This window comes from Paramacrobiotus metropolitanus, unplaced genomic scaffold, assembly GCF_019649055.1.
Source record: "Paramacrobiotus metropolitanus isolate TYO unplaced genomic scaffold, Prichtersi_v1.0 Parri_scaffold0000003, whole genome shotgun sequence".
Lineage (NCBI taxonomy): Eukaryota > Metazoa > Tardigrada > Eutardigrada > Parachela > Macrobiotidae > Paramacrobiotus > Paramacrobiotus metropolitanus.
In genome coordinates, this window is record NW_026570223.1 from 2,574,041 (window position 1) to 2,593,631 (window position 19,591).

Below are 19,591 nucleotides of genomic sequence, written 5' to 3' on the forward strand. Positions count from 1 at the left end.
ACTGTACTATTTAATCCTTCCCGTGCTAGTGGAAACTTGGTAAAACAAAATAATTATAGTACCGCAGTAAAAACCGAGTTTTTGTTGGACAATTTAAGGAGTTACTGATAAATGCAGATTTAATTTTTTGATTTCGTTACAGGATACAGCCATGGTTTTGCCTGTACTTTTGCTGACAAACGTCGATGGCGCTTGGAGGGCACACAACGCATGCATTTGTTGTTAATACTGGACAACAACAGTGCGAGTTCCATTTTCCATTTTGAAAATTGATCGCACCGCAACGTATCTACGGGGATTCATGCCGCATGTTCAAACATTTAGTATGCTTGCGCTATTTACACAAGAATCAGCTAAACAGGAAATAGAAATATCCAGCGGTTTTACTAGTATGGTCCAAATTTTTGTGCGCAGCTTTTATGTGCATATGTCTAAATTTAAGTTTGCGTTTATTATTCTTATTATTGATCACAGTTCGAATTAATAAGTTCTGTTCTGCACGCGGTCGTAAGTCAAATTTTTTCCCGGTAGACGCCGCCGTGCAATGCAATTAGTAAAGAAATAAATTAAATTTTGCATGAAAGTAAACGCACTCTAAATGTTAAAATCGTGAAGGCATTTGCTGTTTTTCACTTTTACGTATACAGGTGTATCGTTATCACATTTCGATCATACGTTCTTCAACGCAATAATTATACTGCTTCCTTGTCTACGTGCAACTTGACACTTGACAACTCGAGCGATAACTCCTACATTACTTCGTTTGGACAACCTAGGCAAATACGGTTGCGGGATCCTCGCTTCACTGCCTCACTTTTTCGCAGTGGAGTTTGAGTTTAAATGCTTTACTCATGAAGGTACAAGTACTGTACCTACATGTCGACATTGGCATAGGTACGACCTCGTCATTGCCAATAAAATTTCTGCTTGTGGAGTTGTTTCGGTTCCTTATCATAATAATACCGGTCGACATAAACAGCGCCGGTTGTGATGGCGTGTGGTGCAGTGCTGTTTGCCCGACTACTGGACAAAGCCGGGATCATTCTAAATCTAAATTAGGGGCCAGAATCTGGCACATTATTTTGGAATATCAATACTGTCAGGCAGTTTAATGGAATTAACACACGTTGCACTCATTCAGTATCATAAATAATTACGAAGGTTTGGCTTCTCGGATTTTTGTTATGATTTTGTAACATGGCTATAGCAGGAGGAGTGCTGGATTTTCAGCTGGATAGTGCTCGAGAGGTAAGTGTTACCTAATATTATTACTAATACTTGTATGATTTGATTACCACTTATATAACGGTTTATTTGCATTGCTGTATAAACTGTAAGTAAAAAGTGTAATATTGAAAAGAAGGATGTTATTAACTCAACATTTGTATACGATATTTTTAATGAGCAGCGCTCAGCCAGTGAACAGCTACAAAATCACCATGACGGCAATGTGGAGGAAAATGTCGGACTTTTATTTGTAAGTGAATTTATTTGGAATGTTGGTACGAGTATATACAACTCCAGAACTACTGAAAATAAACCGTTTTTTGACATTCAAATTAGATACAGTTTTATTACGACGATAAACAATTTTGAATTACTTGTACAAAACAGTTTCACGATGCATTTATAAAACTCCAATTTAATAATGGATTCTCACTGCATTCGAAAATTAATGAAATACCTATGTAATCTGTTCTCGTATGCGTGTATGTACAATACAACACGCTTATGAAAGTCGCACATGCCTGCAATTTTAGGCTCCATTTTCCCTTGCCAGAAACGTGTTGAAGGGGCAACTTGTTAGCGACACGGTAAGCTTCCAGCTGATAAGACAAAACTTTCGACAACAAATGCGAAAGATACGTTACGCTGTCTTAATTATTGCATTTGCATAACTGTTTACATACGTACTTGACTGCATTTAGTAGTGTGACTACATAGTGGTTGAGAAATGTCAGAGTTTATTTGTCATAATTTTATAATTTTTATTGGTTTAATTGTGCGGAAATAATTTACTGCTTTGGGAATTGGGTTCCTACAATTTATCAACCCGAGTTAAAACGATTTGCCAAAATAACGTTAGCTAAACGTTAGGAAACGGCTGAAACTGACACACATCCGGTTACGTAGCGGTAGTTTTTCCTACAAGCTGTTCTACTCGGGCAAACAACTGGATAAAAGACTTTTCGAGTGTTTTATTAAAGTATTTATCATAATTTTCTATAATTGATGAATAACCTTAAATATTGCATGGAATAGGAACGACCGTTTATACAACTGGGAAAAGAAGCGGCTATCGAGGCGGCAGTAAATGCCGTGTTCGATAAATGGAATCTGAAGAGTCCCGATATAATCATATCGTTTGTTGGAGGAACCCGTTTCTTCAAAGCATGGAACAAGGAGGATCATCGCGCTGCACTACAAAATGGGATTGTCAAGGTAGACGTTACAAGGGAACAAACCGATGTGTGCCGGTCGATTAGCTGTCGATAATGTCTTTGTGAGCTTTTCTGCATGTCGTAATATATAATTTATCGTTAACAGTTGGTAAATACCGCCAATGTCTGGATTATGACCAACGGACTACACTACGGCATAGCCAAACTGATTGGGGATGCCATACGCAATGAGCACCGACATCGGGAATCCAAGCAGAAACACGAAGTGTATACCAAAGCCCACCTAAATAAAAAGAAAACCGATCTGGTCCTTATGGGAATCGTGCCGGCTCCATTACTGAAAGACCCGGATGTCTTCGCTGCTGTTCAGGTAACCGGTATTTACACGAGTAAATTTGATTATTAATTTTGTTCCGTTTTTTATAAATGTGGTACATGTGGCAGATGGTTTTTAATCTATAGTATTACAAAGTATCTTTACATATACATGTTACGATAAAATTGGGATAAATCGCATGGTACAAATATTACTCGTACTGCTTTGCTCACATTAATCAAATGTTTTAATATGAGTGCATGTGCAGGGTGGACGAATTAAAATGAGTCGTCCTAGTGAAAAGCACAATCGGCAGCAGTATGATATGGATGCTTATCATACACACTTTTTTATCCTAAAACGCTCCTATAAAGCTGCCGCGTTATTCCGAGTGCAACTGGAAAAGGAGTTGGCGAGAGAATCTGGACTGCGGACCAAAGACAAAGTCTTCATTCCAGAATATTATCGTAATGGCGGTTTCAAATGAACAGTACTGTCTACGCATCTGCACATATTATGGCATCTATCTGTAAAGGAAAAATTTAATGCGTAATCGTAGAGAGCGATTCCGACGACGAACAAAGCCCCATTGCGGATAGCCCGCGCTCGACGGTTGCTCACCAGCAGATTCCCGTAGTAGCGGTACTGGTCCAGGGCGGACCGGTGGAGTTGGATCATGTGCTTACGTATCTAAAAAACAATGTTCCCGTTATTATTATCAAAGGCACCGGGTTCATTGCTGATATTTTGGCGGCCACATTTGAAGATTACCATTACGAACAGTAAGCCATATGCACGTGATTGTAACACCTACATGCACTTGACAGTTCATCATGTCACTGCATTTCTTCATGTGCGTTGATTCTGGTTGAAGTTTAATTAATACATGTATAGTACTCTTCTCGTGAATTTTCCATTACGAAATTGAGCACTTAATTAAATCTGCACATATAATATACCGATTGTAACAAATTTTAGTGGACGCAATATTCTCGAGTTGAACTTCCTGCGACCGGAAGTGAGCAGACGAATCAACCGGTCATTCCCAATCAGTCTGCTTGAGCACGAATCTGAGCGCATCAGCATGCGAGATAAGATTCTGGATTGTGTGGCTCTGGGATGTCCCGGTAGTGGGGGTGTACTGTTGACAGTGTTGTCTTCCAATGAAGACTTAAGCAACCTGGATGATCATATCCTTACGGCGGTTTTCGAAGGTCGACCCCAATTGACGAGTAGGTAAACTGACCAGTAAACAAATGCAATCGCAATAATAATCATCAGTAACACCATGCAATTGGTTGTCCAGAATAAGGAACAAAATGAAAAACACACTGTAATTGTTTGTTACCAACCGGCTCGTTTCGATATTAATTTTTTATGTATAAATTTTAATAGTATGCTCTCATTAAAAATATACTAATATTTAATAGTATAGTACTAATATTTAATTTAATTAAAAATATACTAAATTTTAATAGTATGCTCTCATTAAAAATATGCTCTCATTAAAAATATACTCTCATTAAAAATTAATCTCAGAACCATACAATTTTGTGACGAATGCATACAGTTTTTATTGACAAGTTGACGCGTTTAATGACGCGTTAACATTTTAGTTGAAAGAAATCATAAGAACCAATTACGCAGAATACTGCATAAGTAACTAATTTCTGTGTGCCATTCCATTACTGACTCAGAAATCAGAATACAAATGTGTTACTTATTAATTTAACTTTGTAATCATACATAACCGGCATACGTAGGTTCCAATGTGCGAGAGCAGATTCGCTCGGATTTAGTTTTGACCATGCAGTTCAATAAACCTTTCCTTGCCGAATCGAAAGTTATGGGAAGGGACGAATGGCACAGCTTAAAAGTAAGCAGCAGTTATCAGACAGCTCCCAATATCTTTTTTAAAGTTAATGCTTTGCGGACATAACAAAAGGTCATAATTGTAGATCGATAATGATCTCTACGAAAAAAGCTTACTATGGAAAAATCGCGAGCGCTTCTTGGAACATTTTATGGAACAAGATTTTGCCATTCATAAATACTTAAGCCATTCCAAACTTTTGCATCTTTTTCGCCGGGCAGAGGATGCCGAGTTTTTTGTTACGGTTGTTTGGGAGCAGCTTTTAGCGCGAATCACCGGTAGGAGCGCAATTTTTGCAAGAGTAACTTTTTATATATGAGGCACGTAGCAGAATTCTACTGTATTAGATGATGTTATGAAGGAGTCCTTCGTTACAAAGGATTTAAATCTAATTATCGAAGAGTTAACGGGGATTAAGAATTTCCTAAGCATGGCGGAATTATCGAGGAATGCCATGGGAATTATGGTGGAGAATGACATTGTCGCCGAGCGAAAGGTAAGCAAAATATTGTACACTGAACCAACATATTGCACAAGTGCGTTGTGCTGCCTTATGATCTCGGTTAACTTCGATTGCGTGCTGCCCGGCCTTTTTTTTCACGGTCTTTGAAAGTAAAACTACACCATACCGTAAATTTTTTCGGAATCAAGTTAGTATAAATTTCTGCCGCATTATTAGCCGCATTTGGGCAATATACTGTATCTGTATACTCACAATCCGTATAAAGATATAGAAATTTCTTGTAGGCCACCAATGCGCTTCTCGTATGGGCTGTTCTGATGAATCGCTCGGAAATTGCCAAAAGTCTGTGGCGTTTTTGTGATGACCCTATCCCATTGGCTCTGTTTCTTAGCGCCTTATTCCGTAATCTGCGGGAATTCTGTCCGGAATCGGAAACCGCCGTGAAGTTGCGAGATCAGAGCCGGGCCTTCAGTCAGATGGCCACCGATGTGCTGGACATAAGCTATCGTGAATCCAATGCACGGGCTTTTGAGCTGCTCAACCAGAAATTTCCAGATTTCAATGACAAAACACCCCTTAAGCTGGCATACGATTGTGAAAATCGGTAAAACTACATTAACAGATCGAATAAGATTTTGATCAATAATGCAACGTAATAATACCATATGAATTAGAATTAAGTGTTTAATTCAAAAGGTCACCGCTTAATTCAGCTTTCCAGATACTTGCCCATATATATGTCTCACCACAACAAACGAATAATAATAACATGCATTATTATGCAGCTACTTTCTTGCTCACGAATCCTGTCAGAAATGGCTAACGCACATCTGGGAAGGAGGAATCGAGGTTGCCGGATCACTTGAAGGTCACATATTTGGACTTCCAGATAGCGTAAAGTAAACACAAACAGCATCCAGATCCTCGTCATTTACTTTGGAAAAATTATTAAAAATACTGCTTTTAAGTCATGATTATATATTTCTACAGGCTGATATTGTCCGCACTGTTTTTATTTCCAATACCATTTTGGATACAGTATCCACGGAAGAATTTCGAGAAACAGTACAGCATGGATCATAATAGTACGAATCATTTTCATCGCTCAGATGAAATTATCCGCACCGACTCTGTCGAGAATGTGCATGGTAAAGATAGAGCAATTACAGCTGCTTAAACATAAAACTCGGTATAGTATTCAAGCCCGCTGTTGTAGATCCTTATGAAGTGAATATCCATAATCGAGAAGTTACCGCCAGGAGAATTAAACAACTGGAACTTATTGAAGCTGGTCAGCGAGGAGGAACAACTATACCGGCAAATCGTCGGCAGTCCGCCGTGCCGTCAGCCAGTTCCAGTGCCCTTTACATAAGAAAAGAATTACCGTTCTACCGAAAAGTCGTGTATTTATGGACAGCACCCAGAACCAAATTCTGGATGTTTCAGGTGGGTACAACAACAACATTAAATTTCTTTTATACAGAAGCCTGTAATATTCTTGTATAAAACAGCTTCCTACACTTGGCAAATCCTGTTACAATTAACAAACGAAATTTTTTATTTACAATTTAGCTAATGTATTGGGCCTATCTGGCGTTGTATTCCATAACAATCCTAATGCCGACCTGTGAAAGCATGACTATGGATATTGTTGTAATATCTTGGACATTTCTTATGGTCATCGAAATGGTTCTACGGTACGTTATACCGAATCTAGTATCAGTTACATATATGACTGCAGCAACTACGTATATACCTCGACCATACCTAATAAATTGCCAAATTTGTCCCAACAATAAGATTAAGCGAATACTATAATTTGCACGAAAAAATATATTTTATTGCATTCCAGGACGATCTATCAAGTGAGGCGGGATTTTCCGGTAGACCTTTTTGAAAGATTTGCGGAAATCTTGATATTATCAACATTTGTGATACTGGCGTTCTTCTTGCGCATTGTCGGCATACATTTTGGATTAGTGCGGCCATTTTATAGTCGCTCACTAATGTCCATCGGTAATTCCAAATCATAGAATTCTTTCTAATTTAAATACAAATTACATATTTATCTGTTGCAGGGCTTTTATACATGTATTATAGGATGATAGCAGTATTCTTTCCCATGCATCCCACGTTAGGGTGAGTGTTTATTGCTTACTCGTATCTATATATCAGCGTTGTTGACCATACGCGTACGTTTTTTTGTGTTCGTTCGCATGATAACTCAAATCTTTATGGCTCTTTGCAGACCAATGTTGTACAGAATTAAAAGGATGCTGGCGGTGGATTTTGTCAATTTTCTCAAACTTGTCTTTCCGTTTCTGGTTAGTAATATTGTGGTTTTATCCTGGAAAGCCGGTTCGCGTCGTTGGCTAAAACTGCCATGTTTTTAGTTAGCCAATATGTTCGTGCTGCAAGCGGTAATGTATCCGGATTTTCCATTTACTTCCGAAACCTGGCGGCGCGGTTTCTTCCGCGCCTTTTTCACATTATTCACGGCTTTCCTAAACGAAATCGATTAGTAAGCATTTGTATAATGATGCCTGTAATCTGCAATAAATTTCATTTTTTATTTGTTTGTGTTTGCACGCAGATCTGCATTAACAATGCAAGCTGACCGAACTATATAGAACATTATCGCTGAAACAGAATTTAACTGATGATCATATAGGTACTTATGATCACGTGTGTATGATTCTAGATAAGAAAACGTGTGTATGATTCTAGATAATTATGCTTTTACGTTTGTAGCAATGAGCGATGTGAACACGATCGGATTGTTAACCATACAAGTTACTGTTGGACTGGAGATTACACCCATCACGAATGTCCGACAATTAGTTGGACTAGTTATATCATCAACATCCAGTATATGGTCATCCTGAAATTAATCCTCGTGACCCTGTTATACGCCTTGTTTTCGTAAGCCACTATTCATTTTTCAAGTCTTGCATTATTTCTGAAAACGGTTTAATAACGTATAATTTAAAGGTTATTGGCCTTATTTAACTACTGTAATTCATTAATTTTTTGATTAACCTATACTTGTTTTAGTGGTACACTGATGAAAGTGAAGGAAGAGGCGGACTACATTTGGAAATTCCAGCGTTACGGTATTATCCTGGATTTCGCATCGCGGCCGGCATTGCCACCACCTTTTTCCGTGTTGAGTTATGCGTTCAGCTTTTTTGTAATGTGCTGCGGGAAGATAAAGGGCATGAACGATGAGCGCGTCCGCGGCCTGACAAAGCGTCGCGATATTCGCCTGAAGCATCAGAAAAGCCATAAAAATTCCGAAACAACGTACAACTACTGGATGGGACTAACTAAGGAATACTACAGAGTTAAAGCGCAAGAAGAAAAGGATAAACGAATTAGCAAAGATCAGTTCAAAATGTATGTATGGAATATGTGATGGAATAGTTCCAGTGCTAAACTGTTATAATTGTGCCATGTCGACAATACGATTTGCAACGCACTTCAGAACAGAACAAATCCTGGAAGCCCAAGCCTCAATGAAAAGCAATCAGATCCGATTTCGAGATCGTCTCAAGGAACTGGAGAAGAAAACCGATGATAATCGACTTTATCTGGAAGATATTCGGCAGACCGTGGAACGTATTGGTAAGTCAGAAAATTTTTTGGGTGATTATATTGTACGAGTACATACTGGTCTTTTCAAAATTAAACTAGGAGATCAAAATGTACAGCAGCTGAGATTCGAAAAGTAGCAATAACTGGATGTATTACGTACTTCCATCTGCAAACCTATAGCTAGGCGTAACGCAAATGGCTGAAGTTTTGGCCAAAATTAGTATACCGACATCTGTACAAAACTTTTGATTAATTGTATTTTTGGTTATTGTAAGATACATACAGACTATAACCAGTGCAGTATACCGGAGTCTGAATAAAGCCTGTTTTGCTAGATACTGATTCCGGCGCTAAAGATTCCACAATGCATCGTCTAAGTCGGGCATCACCTTATCCAGGAACAAATGTGCACCGCTTTAATGTTTTCAACAAATTTATACCGTGGGAGGTACAGAGTCTGCATGAGCTATCAAATTAATTCATGCGGGCTACTGTTGTACATATTATTATCAATATTATGCTTACTCGTCCATATTAAATTTCACAACAGTTGACGGTCACCGGCTTAATATTAAAACTGCCCTCCGTGCATTAGGTGCCATATGATATGTATGACCCGGCGGATTATTCCAGACCTATGGAAGAATTTCCAGTTCCAGAGCAGAATTATGTTGATCCCAAAATTAATTCCAAAGTGGAATACAATACAGACAATATTGTCCCTAATAACATTTTGGATTTGGATGAAGATTTTGTGCATCCACTGACGGAACCATCCCGACTGTTCTGCTGGAACGATACAGCCATGGTGGACGGCGTTTGTATTGACCGTCGAAGCTGGATTAAAGCACCATCTGGACGGTCTGGATACCAACTGAACGACCTTGGTCTACCACAGTTCGTGGAGCCTTGTTAGTGCACATAGCGCAGGAACTTGTACTGTCCACTTGTTTTGCAGAAATCCTTTAGGGCGAACAGGGTTAAGCGGAAGGGGCAATTTGCACCGATTTGGTCCCAACCACTATGTACAACTAATCGTAACACGAGGGATGGCCGATAACATGCAAGTAATCCTGAGGAAGACGTACAGTGCGGGAGGGGATAGTGGACGATTTCCAAAGGTCAGCCTGCTACGCAAGCTGACGATATCATAATTCTTTTGGACATTATCATAATATGACTGACAATATTATTATTTCGGCTAGACGCCGGCATTCTCTTCAGAGAATAATCTGCTCAAAATTGTGGCTCATGCATTGGCCAGTTTCTTTGATGATTATGAAAGTATAACAATTCCAGAAGTGCAGGAAATCAGCGTATTGCCAAAGGTAACCCTTAACTAACATTTTTCTCCCATAATTATGATTTGGCTTCGACGTTTGCCAATTTCAGATGCTAGAGCTGATCGCTTTCCATAAACATACTTCTGGGAATCTGCTGGATCTGCACGAACTTGAGCGGGGATATCTGGACGATACGGAGAATACGGATAATGCTTGGATTGAGGCAGCTACTTGGCACATTCAGCTACGATCGTACAGAGAATTTGATCGCCGTTTGAAACCTGTATGTCTCAATCTTCACTTTTGGCTTTTTTAACTGAATAACTCGCTAGGAGTGTTTTTCTAGGATCTTGCGTGGGAAGATGCTGTTGAAGGGCCTATCGGCAGGATATTACGGCGCTTAAGCGTTCGAACTTGAATAACTATAAGTACTTCTTAAAGGTCACAATGCACGCAAACAATAACAATACTTACTTTGAATGCTACTAAGCCATGGTGCAAAACGGGATACTGCGATGTTGATAAAAAAACGAGAAAATTGTGAAGGTGTAAGATGAAAGAAACTACGTAACACATATGTATACATTTTATGTCAATAAAACAATTGTGACAAAATTCTATTCGAGATACAAAGCGGTACATTGTCCAGCAGATATACTAGTCCAAATCTTTCCACAAAATTCGCTGGTATACCACGAAATCAAAAGCTGTGGTGTTGTTGATGTTGCGCACAGCCATCCAACGGTATTTCTACAGAATTACAAAAATCAATAGGGTAACTAAAGTCCAGTACAAAGCTACGTATGCAATAAACTCACCACTGAGCCATCGAGGGTCACAAGCGAAGTCCGCAGCAGCCACACCACACCTTCCACCCATGCATTGTCAGTGTTGCGGTTATCGTCGATGTATCCACGATACAGTTCCTTGGCGCTGACGGCATGGCCCGCACTATCCCGTATTCCTATTGCCTCCTGAGACACGTCGTCATGAAGTTGCGACGTAAGGGCAGCAAGCAATCGGGTTACGCCTTCGGCTTCTGATTCTCCAATTCGTATGAACGTCTGCAAATCCACATAACGTCGACATATTACAACAAAAAATCATATCAACCTTAAAACAGTACTGGATCCACCGTATTTAACAACAAGCAATTTTAACTGTGTGTTTATAAACTTTCCCCGTTCAACAAAATACAAGAAAGATTTGTGCAACCTGTGGGATAGTGGACATTCCGTGGCGGTGAATTTCCGTTGCAGTAACCAATTCACCATCATCGCTGCTGCTGACCAGCACCAAATAAATGCAGTGGTTAGGTCCATACTTATGGAGAATTCCGCGACCAGTCATACCGGTTCGGCCCAACGGATTTCTGCAGAAAAGCTTAAATTTCAGCTAAAACATGACAAGCTGACGAGGGCATCAAAGCAGCTGTAAAAGTGAACGCACAAGGGAAACCCATTTAACGCTACGGTATATGTTATTGGTGCGCCTTCACTGGTTTTAATCCACGATCGTCGGTCATTTGGCTCCTTTGCGCTTATGTCGATGGTGTTCCACTTGTAACTGGTCAGAATGGGGTTTGGTTTGGCGGTGTCAACATCATATCTCAAGGTTTCGGGGTACATTTCCAGTGGTTTTGTATACTCTTTTGGGTCATATATGCTCAATTCTGTCTGAAAAAGTTTTTACGGTAGAATGATTTCTATGCCGAATTGAACAAAAAACACTGTCGAATAACTATTACAACTGATCTGGAATATGCAAATAATTCTTGATAGTTGTTATTAGAGGTATTAGGCTTTAAATACAGTACGTTCAAGTACGGACTTTAGTGTACCTTGCAAGTGTTCGCTGTATACTTATTAGTAATAATTATTAATTATTAAAATTTAGTCCTTTTAATTAGTGTAAACTTGCGGAAGCATACCGATATGTGCACTGGCTGTTGCCTAACAAAAGTATTATTATTAATTAAATAATGTAAGACTTATGAGATGCAATAGCACAATAAGTAAAAACTCAGCTGACCTGCCAAGAACAATAGCTGTCCAGTAGGGTAAAACGAAACAAAGTCGTTTCCGGATAAGGCGATTGCCGGCTAAGGATGTGCACTTGATCACTGCTGGAAAACGGATCCATTATATCTACAAACAATCTTGAGATTAAGGTCTTAATCTAAGGTTTAAAAACTGAGAGCACAAATTGCACATGCATACTTCTGAGAGTAAACAAAGAGATTACTGAGAGATTACTGAAACAAAATTTCACATGAAAACAATTTTATACTGACAGGAAAGCACGCGGATGCGACAAACCCGGTTCGCCAAACCACAACTTACTCATGGACTTGACCTTGTGGCGAACCGATTGGGCTTCAAAAGCCGCTGTTGTAGCCATTTTGCCAACATCTCCCATTTTATCTCGCAGCTGATCCAAGAGTCGACGCTGTGCATGCAAACTGGCACCAAAGCTGCTAAAACTGCAAAAACGCATACGGTCTGGAAAGTCTTTTGGGAATCTGTTCACGCATTGCTGCAGTGCATGGCATACTTTTCCATGTGCCTTCTGGACATTTCTTGTTCTTTACCATACTGACTTGCCGCAATGAAATAGTCCTTGGTAAGATTCGTCCAGTAGTTATAATACTCCGACTGATCGTACATAAATGTATTAGCCCCGTAATCGTCACCTTCGAATGGTGTATTACGTTTTCGATGCAATATACTCTTGACCAGCCTGTACATGTAGCCAAACATGGCAAAAGGCGGTGGAAGAGTCGGTCGCGATGCAAACTGCATGATCAACAGGTAGCGCTGATACTTCCATATTGCATCGGCTTCTGCCTTGATTGCTGTTAGGGTGTTGCTGAAAAATTAATTTCATATAATACAAACAAAAAATAACTAAATGTGCAATTAAAAAGATACAGAAAATTAAACACTTGAATTATCAAGTGTTTAATCATTATTAAATGATAATCATTATTAAATGATAAAAAATAAAAATTTTTACGCATTTCCCCGCTTACTTGAACATGGCTGTGAGAATGACCAAAAGTACTAATCGCAGCACAATCATAAACTGAATGGTGAAACCATAGCTGAACAATGTCACCGTGGGACATGTAATGTCGCTGTATTGCCCAGCCATGCAGTGATCATGTGGCAGGACGGTGCCGTTTTGTTGGTAAATAGCCGTTGCCTCGCACTTATTTGTGCTGTAAATATTTGTTTGCTTAGTATGAACGAGAATAGACAATTCGCTCGGTATGACCTTTCCAATTCAGCCTGCATTGGCGCAATGAAAATACCGAAGAAAGCCCGATGGAATCCCTTTCTCCACGTATCCCCGGTCATGGGCCAATCTGGATAAATTGTAGTTTGTAAAACAATGAGATTGGCCACCTGAAAAACCATAATATATGTTAATGCCCCTTTGGCTTGAAAAATTTAAAAAGTTGTACGAAATCGTACAAAGAATGGGAACAGCAGCTTCAGGAAGATGACAAAATCTTCGGCTAACATTCGCTGGAGGCGATATAGCATCGGTCCCAGTGTTCGACTGATCGGGAAGAACAGCGTGATCACACGATAGTAAAAATATAAGACACCTTCGGAAATACAATTTATTAAGGGTTAAGGATTATTATCGGTTAACCTGCCAAGCCTTAAACTATACCACTTTCCTGTAACTTACCAAAGCACATGACAATACGTCCCGCAAATGCTCCAAAGAAGTGATTAATCATCTGTGAACCGCTAAAGTACGTCACAAAGGAGAACTTTAATTCCAGCATAATTTCGAAAATGATAAATAAACAGTTGAAGATAAAGATAAAGACAATCTCCGATATTCGATAAATCCAGGAAAATGGCATACCGTGCATGTACTCATAGGTCAACCTGAAAACATATTTTTGAAAACAAAGAATAGTTTTCTTAAGAATATACTTAACAATAAGCGGATAGTGAAGAGTCTAGTGCTCATTCGATTCGTATATTATTTAAAGTGGATTATCAAATGTACAAAACGGAAAAATTTCAAGATTTTCGCCATAAAATGCGAAAATTTTTTTTCACCTTAAAATGCACTCAATCCAATAGGACACTGTAAAAGCCAATACCACTCCATTCAGAATGGTGTTGCGGCAGTTTGGCATCATTGTGGCAATACCCAAAAGCACAAGGAATGCCCAGTAGGTCGCTTGGAAAGTCCAGAACTTTGTCACCGGCGCCATCCACATTAACCGAATCATTGTACACAGCGGCGGCCGCACCACGCGCCCTCGATGAATTAGTTTCTTAGGCGTCCTGACGTTATCCCGCCGCTGAAGCTTCCTTTCATTATCCCTCAATCGTTGAAGTTCATCGACAATATTTTTCCGATGAAGATCACAGTCCACATCCATAATCGCGTCCGCCATAACGCTAGTCGATCGCGATCTTCTAGATGAACTCCGATTTTTCACGTAACGCGGAAAGCGAATCCAAAAGTACATCGGAAATATCAGGAATGCCGACAGAATAATTTTTGCATCCACGAAGCGTTCGGAAACTTGAATTTCGCCCATGAAGAAATTATTTAACCATTCTTGGCAACTACGATGCGCCAGAAACCACCTGTAACCAAAAAATGCTATTTATACAGCAGTTTCGACATGCTGCTGTAGATAACCCGTTAATATTTAAAATACGAAGCGATCACTACATATGCATTGCCTAACCGCTTTTACCATTAAATTAAATAATTTTACTGTAATTTTGTTTTGTATAATTGTTTCGATATAAATTGCTTGCTTTAACGCATTCTGCACTTATTGTTGGAATCATATGCCATCTGTATTGGTGTCCGGTAGCCAAAGTCGGGAAAGCGCTCATTTAGGATATCCGTTAGACGATCCGCTGCCTGGTCTTTCACACTTAAATCCAGAATATCTGTCGCAAACACCGCAAAATCTTTCCGGTGGTTGGATAAACGCTGCTCCAGCTCGTAGTCCGTTTGGTGTTCAGCCAGTCCGCGGTACAATGAACTGATGAAAAGAGCAGTCGGTATAGGGTCATCGCAGTACTTGCACAGTAACTTGGCCAACGCGGCACGATTAAGTAACACCGCCCAGGAAATCAGTGCTAGGCAGGCCTAAAAATTTTGAAAACAAATGTTAACACACTTGAAAACAGTACTTGCTGCATATAGAAGAGCTGCAAAACAGAAGCAGAAACGCTTACCCTCCGTTCAGCTACTGTAGCGCTCAAGACGTAATCACCGAGAGAGTTCATCGACAGCCTGTACGCCGAAACCGCAACCGGAAACTTGGCCAGATGATTGAGTAGAGACGGTAGCATTTCCTCCACAAATGCTGGTGGGACAATATCTGCATTAAAAATCCCACCTAGTATTACATTCACACGTGATTTTGTTTCTTTGATGCCGTACGATCCAAAGCAAAATACATAATTATTATTGTATTTCGTAATATATATTGTCGAAAGTCACTGTATGGGCAGTTAATTTAATTACCGATACTTCAAAGTGGAAAACACACAGGATTACGCTTCTTACCAAGAAAAAAACAAAACTACTAGACTCACCTTCCGAGCGCTGAAGAATTCTCTGCCATACAATATCCATAAAGAATTTCCCATCAGTCGCCCGGCGAAAAATCTTCACCAGCTTCAAATGATTTAGATATCTGTGCAGAATAAAATCTTGCTGCATAAACATGTCAACAAACTCTTCGCGACCCGCAAGAATAAGTGCAGCTTCGAATGACGCATCTGGTATCTGGAAAACAGAATATATTAATTATGTAAACTTGTTCCCAAAAGCACGTTTTAGATGCCAGATCCTACCTGCATTTTTTTCCAGGGCTTTTTACTGAGAATGTCTGTCTTTGCAAATTCCGGCCGATTGCATCGTATTGTGAGCTGGAGATTGCGATCAAGAAGTGACATATTTGGAACTAAAAAATTTGCTTTAAGAACACTGCATAAGGACTTTGCGAATGAAAAATGAAATCATTTTTTACCATTGCTTTCAGATGCTAAGATGGATTTGAGCACAATTTTATCAAGGTCAGAAAACTCGCTGGCCGGTGCAGTGCAGTCCATAATCGAAATTAGTGACATCGTTCCCTGACGCGACAGTTTAACGCACTCCAGGATTTTCTCCACGTAGGCCATTCGTTCCGAATCGTGTCCGCGGAGTTCTTCAGCATAATCATCGGAAAGACGGGTGGAAATCTGATGAATAAGGGCAGCACGATCAGACCCCACAGCATCCCTAAACGAACGCAAAAGTTCACTTCTATGTTCCGGTTGTTCTATGTTCCGGTTGTCGTTTTCTGTTAATACAAGGACAGTTTTCGCTTGACTATAAAAAATTCCCTTCTTTGGCTAAATGTTAACTAAAACCTGGTTATAAAATAATCTCAATATATTGCAAAAGACTGAGAAAATTTGGCTATAAAATAAACTCTATATATTGCGAGTGCGAATTATATAACAGTGACCCTGATAAGTGAGTGTGTGACCTTTTCGAAATCATAATAGGTACTGACCTTTCCCGAACAGCCATAGCCAAAGTGTCCGCCAAGTACCCGCATCCCTCTAGCAGAATGACCGGCACGCGGTTCAGCAGATGCTGGTGAATGAGATCCAACTGTGCCAGGTCGCCCTGAAACAGCAGCACCACAAACGGAACCTTCTCATCGGATGGATTCCCGGTTGCCGGCATGGTTCCATGTGCATCTGGCAGATCTGGATCTAATGCGTTACCAAAATCGTAAACGCCCACAACACATTCATTTTCACGAAAAAGTAATATTACTGGCCACTTACTGCAAAGCAATACGTACCCGATCGTTGTTCCAGTATTTCATGCCGGATATTCTGCACGGCCAACGCCTGTTCTAGAGCGCGTTCCAGCTTCGCTCGGAATACGCAAGCAGCGGTATAGGGCTGTTCCAGCAGAACGAAATGCGTATGGTGCCAGTGCAATCCAAATCGTTGTCGCTCATCATCGTTCCCGTGCTGTGCTACCGGAACAGTTTGCTCCTAATTGCAAGGAAACATTAGAAAATCTGTGATTTTAAAGGCGGCATAAAACTTTCGGGGCTGCAGCGTACCTTGCTATGTAAAACTTGTTCGGCATCGGTCAGCAGAGAACACGGCACCATACTAATAAGAGTTACCGTTCGGGATGCTTTCCGATGGGGGGACGAATATTCAGTAGAGTTTACATCCCGGTACTGCCGGTGCTCTTCATGCTTTATTGCCGTTCCAATCAAGCGTGTGATACCATAATTCAAACCGTCCGTGATCAGCCATACATCCAACGCTTTCATAATCTACAGCAAAATTATTACAACCGATTTGAATAATCTGGAATGCTGACAACAATTACACCCGCACATTACAAGAGACAAGAAAAAAGTCATTTAAAGCGTATATTTCAATTATTCGCGCCTGATGCGGTCAGCCTAAGAAGAATATAATTTAATTACAGTAATTTGTCGTGGCCAGTTAGTAAAACATGATGCCAACTTGAGTGATATCGCAGGATATAATTGGAGGGCAGAAAACTTTTCAAACACTAGTGTTAGTATTTTAATTATTATTCCAAATTGCATACTAAAGGAAACATATTTTGTTGTTCTTATTATAGTTGTAGTTGTAAACATACAACGAAAGACACTGTCCGCTAAGCAAATGCTACAGAACCGGGCACACCTTCATAAGACCTTTCTGGAAAGCCGCGCGATGGTCTTCCCGCTTCCATAAATCGAAATATTTAGTCCCACCAACAACACTCAACAACAAATGAGGAAACGGAAGATGCCAAGTATCCAGTATCTTCTGTGCGCATGCAGTGGCCTCTTCTTGAGGCTTAATGACCATATACGGCTTCTAAAAATCCAGTTATGGATTTAAGGAACGACACACAGCGATTTGCAATATGTAGTTCTCATCAGCTATTTCGGATAGGGTGTCATTCTCATAATTGCCATGCATATGTAAAACATAAAAATTAATCTATCAGAAAGTCAGTTTTTACCTCAGGAATGGCATAAAGGAACGATAAAGGATCTTGATTATTGCGAGCACCGGTCTTACGGGATGCTGCTCCAGTTTTCTGAATACAAATTTAGTTGAAAAACGAAAATTTAGTAACTACCGAAAGCTTTAGGGAATACTTCTTACCTTCCTTATCGTTGGTCGATTTGCATTTCCATTGGTAAATCCCTGGTAAGAATGCATTTGTAAATAGTTTTCCGACATTTTTCAAAGCAGACGATTAGAGAAATATCATGCTAGCAATACATTTATAATATCATCCGGTGGAAAAAACTTCAGCATTCCACCCCGCATTGTGAGACGGAAAAAATCGTCAACCAGCAAGTTTCTGTTACCGCTTTACATGTCCATTACTCTTCGATGTATTGTTAGAAAACACAGATTTAACAGCTCGCAACAATCCGGAACGAATGGTGTACACAGTTATAAAAGCAGAACAAACTGGCATTATTCAGTCGTCTGTAATATGCCTGTAAAGCAAACACAGATATAAAATGTCAATAACAAGCATAAAATCGTGCCCTTTGAAGAGTTTCCCCGATTTTACCATCGTTTCTACCTTGCAGTTTCGAACTGTTTGATAAGAGGCCGTCTATAGAGTGTTTAAAATTGTTTGTATATATCCCGCTTGACCTTTGATGTAGTAGGAAATAAACTTTAAAAAGAAGTCCACCATTTGATTACAGAAATTTTGCAGCAAAAACCATTCAACTATCTCTGCAGAACTTACTCAAAACACTTACAGTTGTGAGAGGTTGTCCAAAAAATAATACTCGATTACTTCGTTTTTCATGCGAATGTGGCTTTCATATTGCAGCGCATGATGCGATTGACATTGTGCAAAACAAAGCTCTCACGTCACTGACGGAAGTACTCGAGAAACGACAGTGAGTACTAGTAGCGATGTCGATGCTAGTTTTTCGTAGGATCTTCACTACTCTAGACTATAGACAAACGAATAAATAGTTTTAACCGAATATCTTACCGATGCTCCAATTACCCACACGGCAACACGTGATCAATGATGCCAGTATTAAAATGATTATTTTATCAACCGCTTAAATGAAAACTTCTTCCAACATCTCTTCGCCTCAAACCGATACAGGGCACGTGTATAACAAAATCATTTGAATCTCAAGCTAAGTAAAGAAAAGAAGATATCATTCTACAGGATAAAGTTGACTAATAATTACAGAATACATTTATTTACCGTATGCAAAACCACAGCAGTAAGATGCATGGATGCTGTGGAATATAAATGTCGTACAGGTAAATGATGTGGTGCTGTGTGATATTCATACACACTGATTCGAAATTTCCCAGATACGCAATCAGGCAATTGTTAAATCAACAAATTTTATTTTACCGAATAACGTTTTTCCTTGCTGTAGAAAATTTATATGTGAAATTATGAGCCAAATTCAGATTCCTCCCCATAAAAGGATTAAATACCACAGGACGTATGACATTCGTGGCATCATAGAGAACAGATACAGTAGTTATACCATATTTAAGTGCATTCTTCTTCAATTTCAGAGCAGAATTCACAAATAATAAATAAATTACAGGTTATGCACTTTCCCAT

The 19,591-nt window shown here is 39.6% G+C and overlaps 2 protein-coding genes across 7 annotated transcripts; one reads left to right on the plus strand and one right to left on the minus strand.

Moving 5' to 3' along the window:
- The first annotated feature begins 754 nt into the window (after window positions 1–754).
- Window positions 755–10,536, plus strand: LOC129592899 (transient receptor potential cation channel subfamily M member 2-like). The gene is made up of 29 exons (XM_055489049.1): window positions 755–1,248; window positions 1,409–1,477; window positions 1,761–1,814; window positions 2,263–2,442; window positions 2,548–2,772; window positions 2,987–3,185; window positions 3,278–3,500; window positions 3,697–3,950; window positions 4,482–4,594; window positions 4,677–4,869; window positions 4,939–5,087; window positions 5,339–5,658; window positions 5,840–5,953; window positions 6,045–6,202; window positions 6,271–6,500; window positions 6,627–6,751; window positions 6,907–7,070; window positions 7,133–7,193; window positions 7,303–7,378; window positions 7,448–7,575; window positions 7,806–7,976; window positions 8,109–8,450; window positions 8,539–8,678; window positions 8,984–9,096; window positions 9,244–9,545; window positions 9,607–9,769; window positions 9,854–9,976; window positions 10,041–10,214; window positions 10,278–10,536. Exons 1-29 carry the CDS (start codon window positions 1,198–1,200, stop codon window positions 10,347–10,349), a joined length of 4,686 nt encoding a protein of 1,561 aa, XP_055345024.1. The 5' UTR covers window positions 755–1,197; the 3' UTR covers window positions 10,350–10,536.
- On the minus strand, window positions 10,434–19,357 carry LOC129592905 (transient receptor potential cation channel subfamily M member-like 2). 6 transcript variants are annotated; one of them, XM_055489097.1, is made up of 25 exons: window positions 18,992–19,357; window positions 18,253–18,476; window positions 18,133–18,174; window positions 17,987–18,064; window positions 17,662–17,838; window positions 17,058–17,279; window positions 16,788–16,986; window positions 16,491–16,695; window positions 15,960–16,213; window positions 15,784–15,893; window positions 15,523–15,715; window positions 15,160–15,305; window positions 14,748–15,070; window positions 14,014–14,553; window positions 13,631–13,836; window positions 13,408–13,544; window positions 13,208–13,338; window positions 12,963–13,151; window positions 12,485–12,799; window positions 12,274–12,413; window positions 11,963–12,078; window positions 11,381–11,607; window positions 11,147–11,303; window positions 10,750–10,995; window positions 10,434–10,681 (listed from the first exon to the last, which is right to left on the minus strand). In XM_055489097.1, the coding sequence occupies exons 2-25, from the start codon at window positions 18,298–18,300 to the stop codon at window positions 10,589–10,591; spliced, it is 4,494 nt and encodes a 1,497-aa protein (XP_055345072.1). In that variant the 5' UTR covers window positions 18,301–18,476; window positions 18,992–19,357; the 3' UTR covers window positions 10,434–10,588. The 6 variants fall into 6 exon arrangements, with proteins under 6 accessions (XP_055345072.1, XP_055345036.1, XP_055345064.1 ...); XM_055489061.1 differs by having other exon boundaries at window positions 15,160–15,323; XM_055489089.1 differs by having other exon boundaries at window positions 15,160–15,323; window positions 19,217–19,354.
- Window positions 19,358–19,591: the final 234 nt, after the last annotated feature.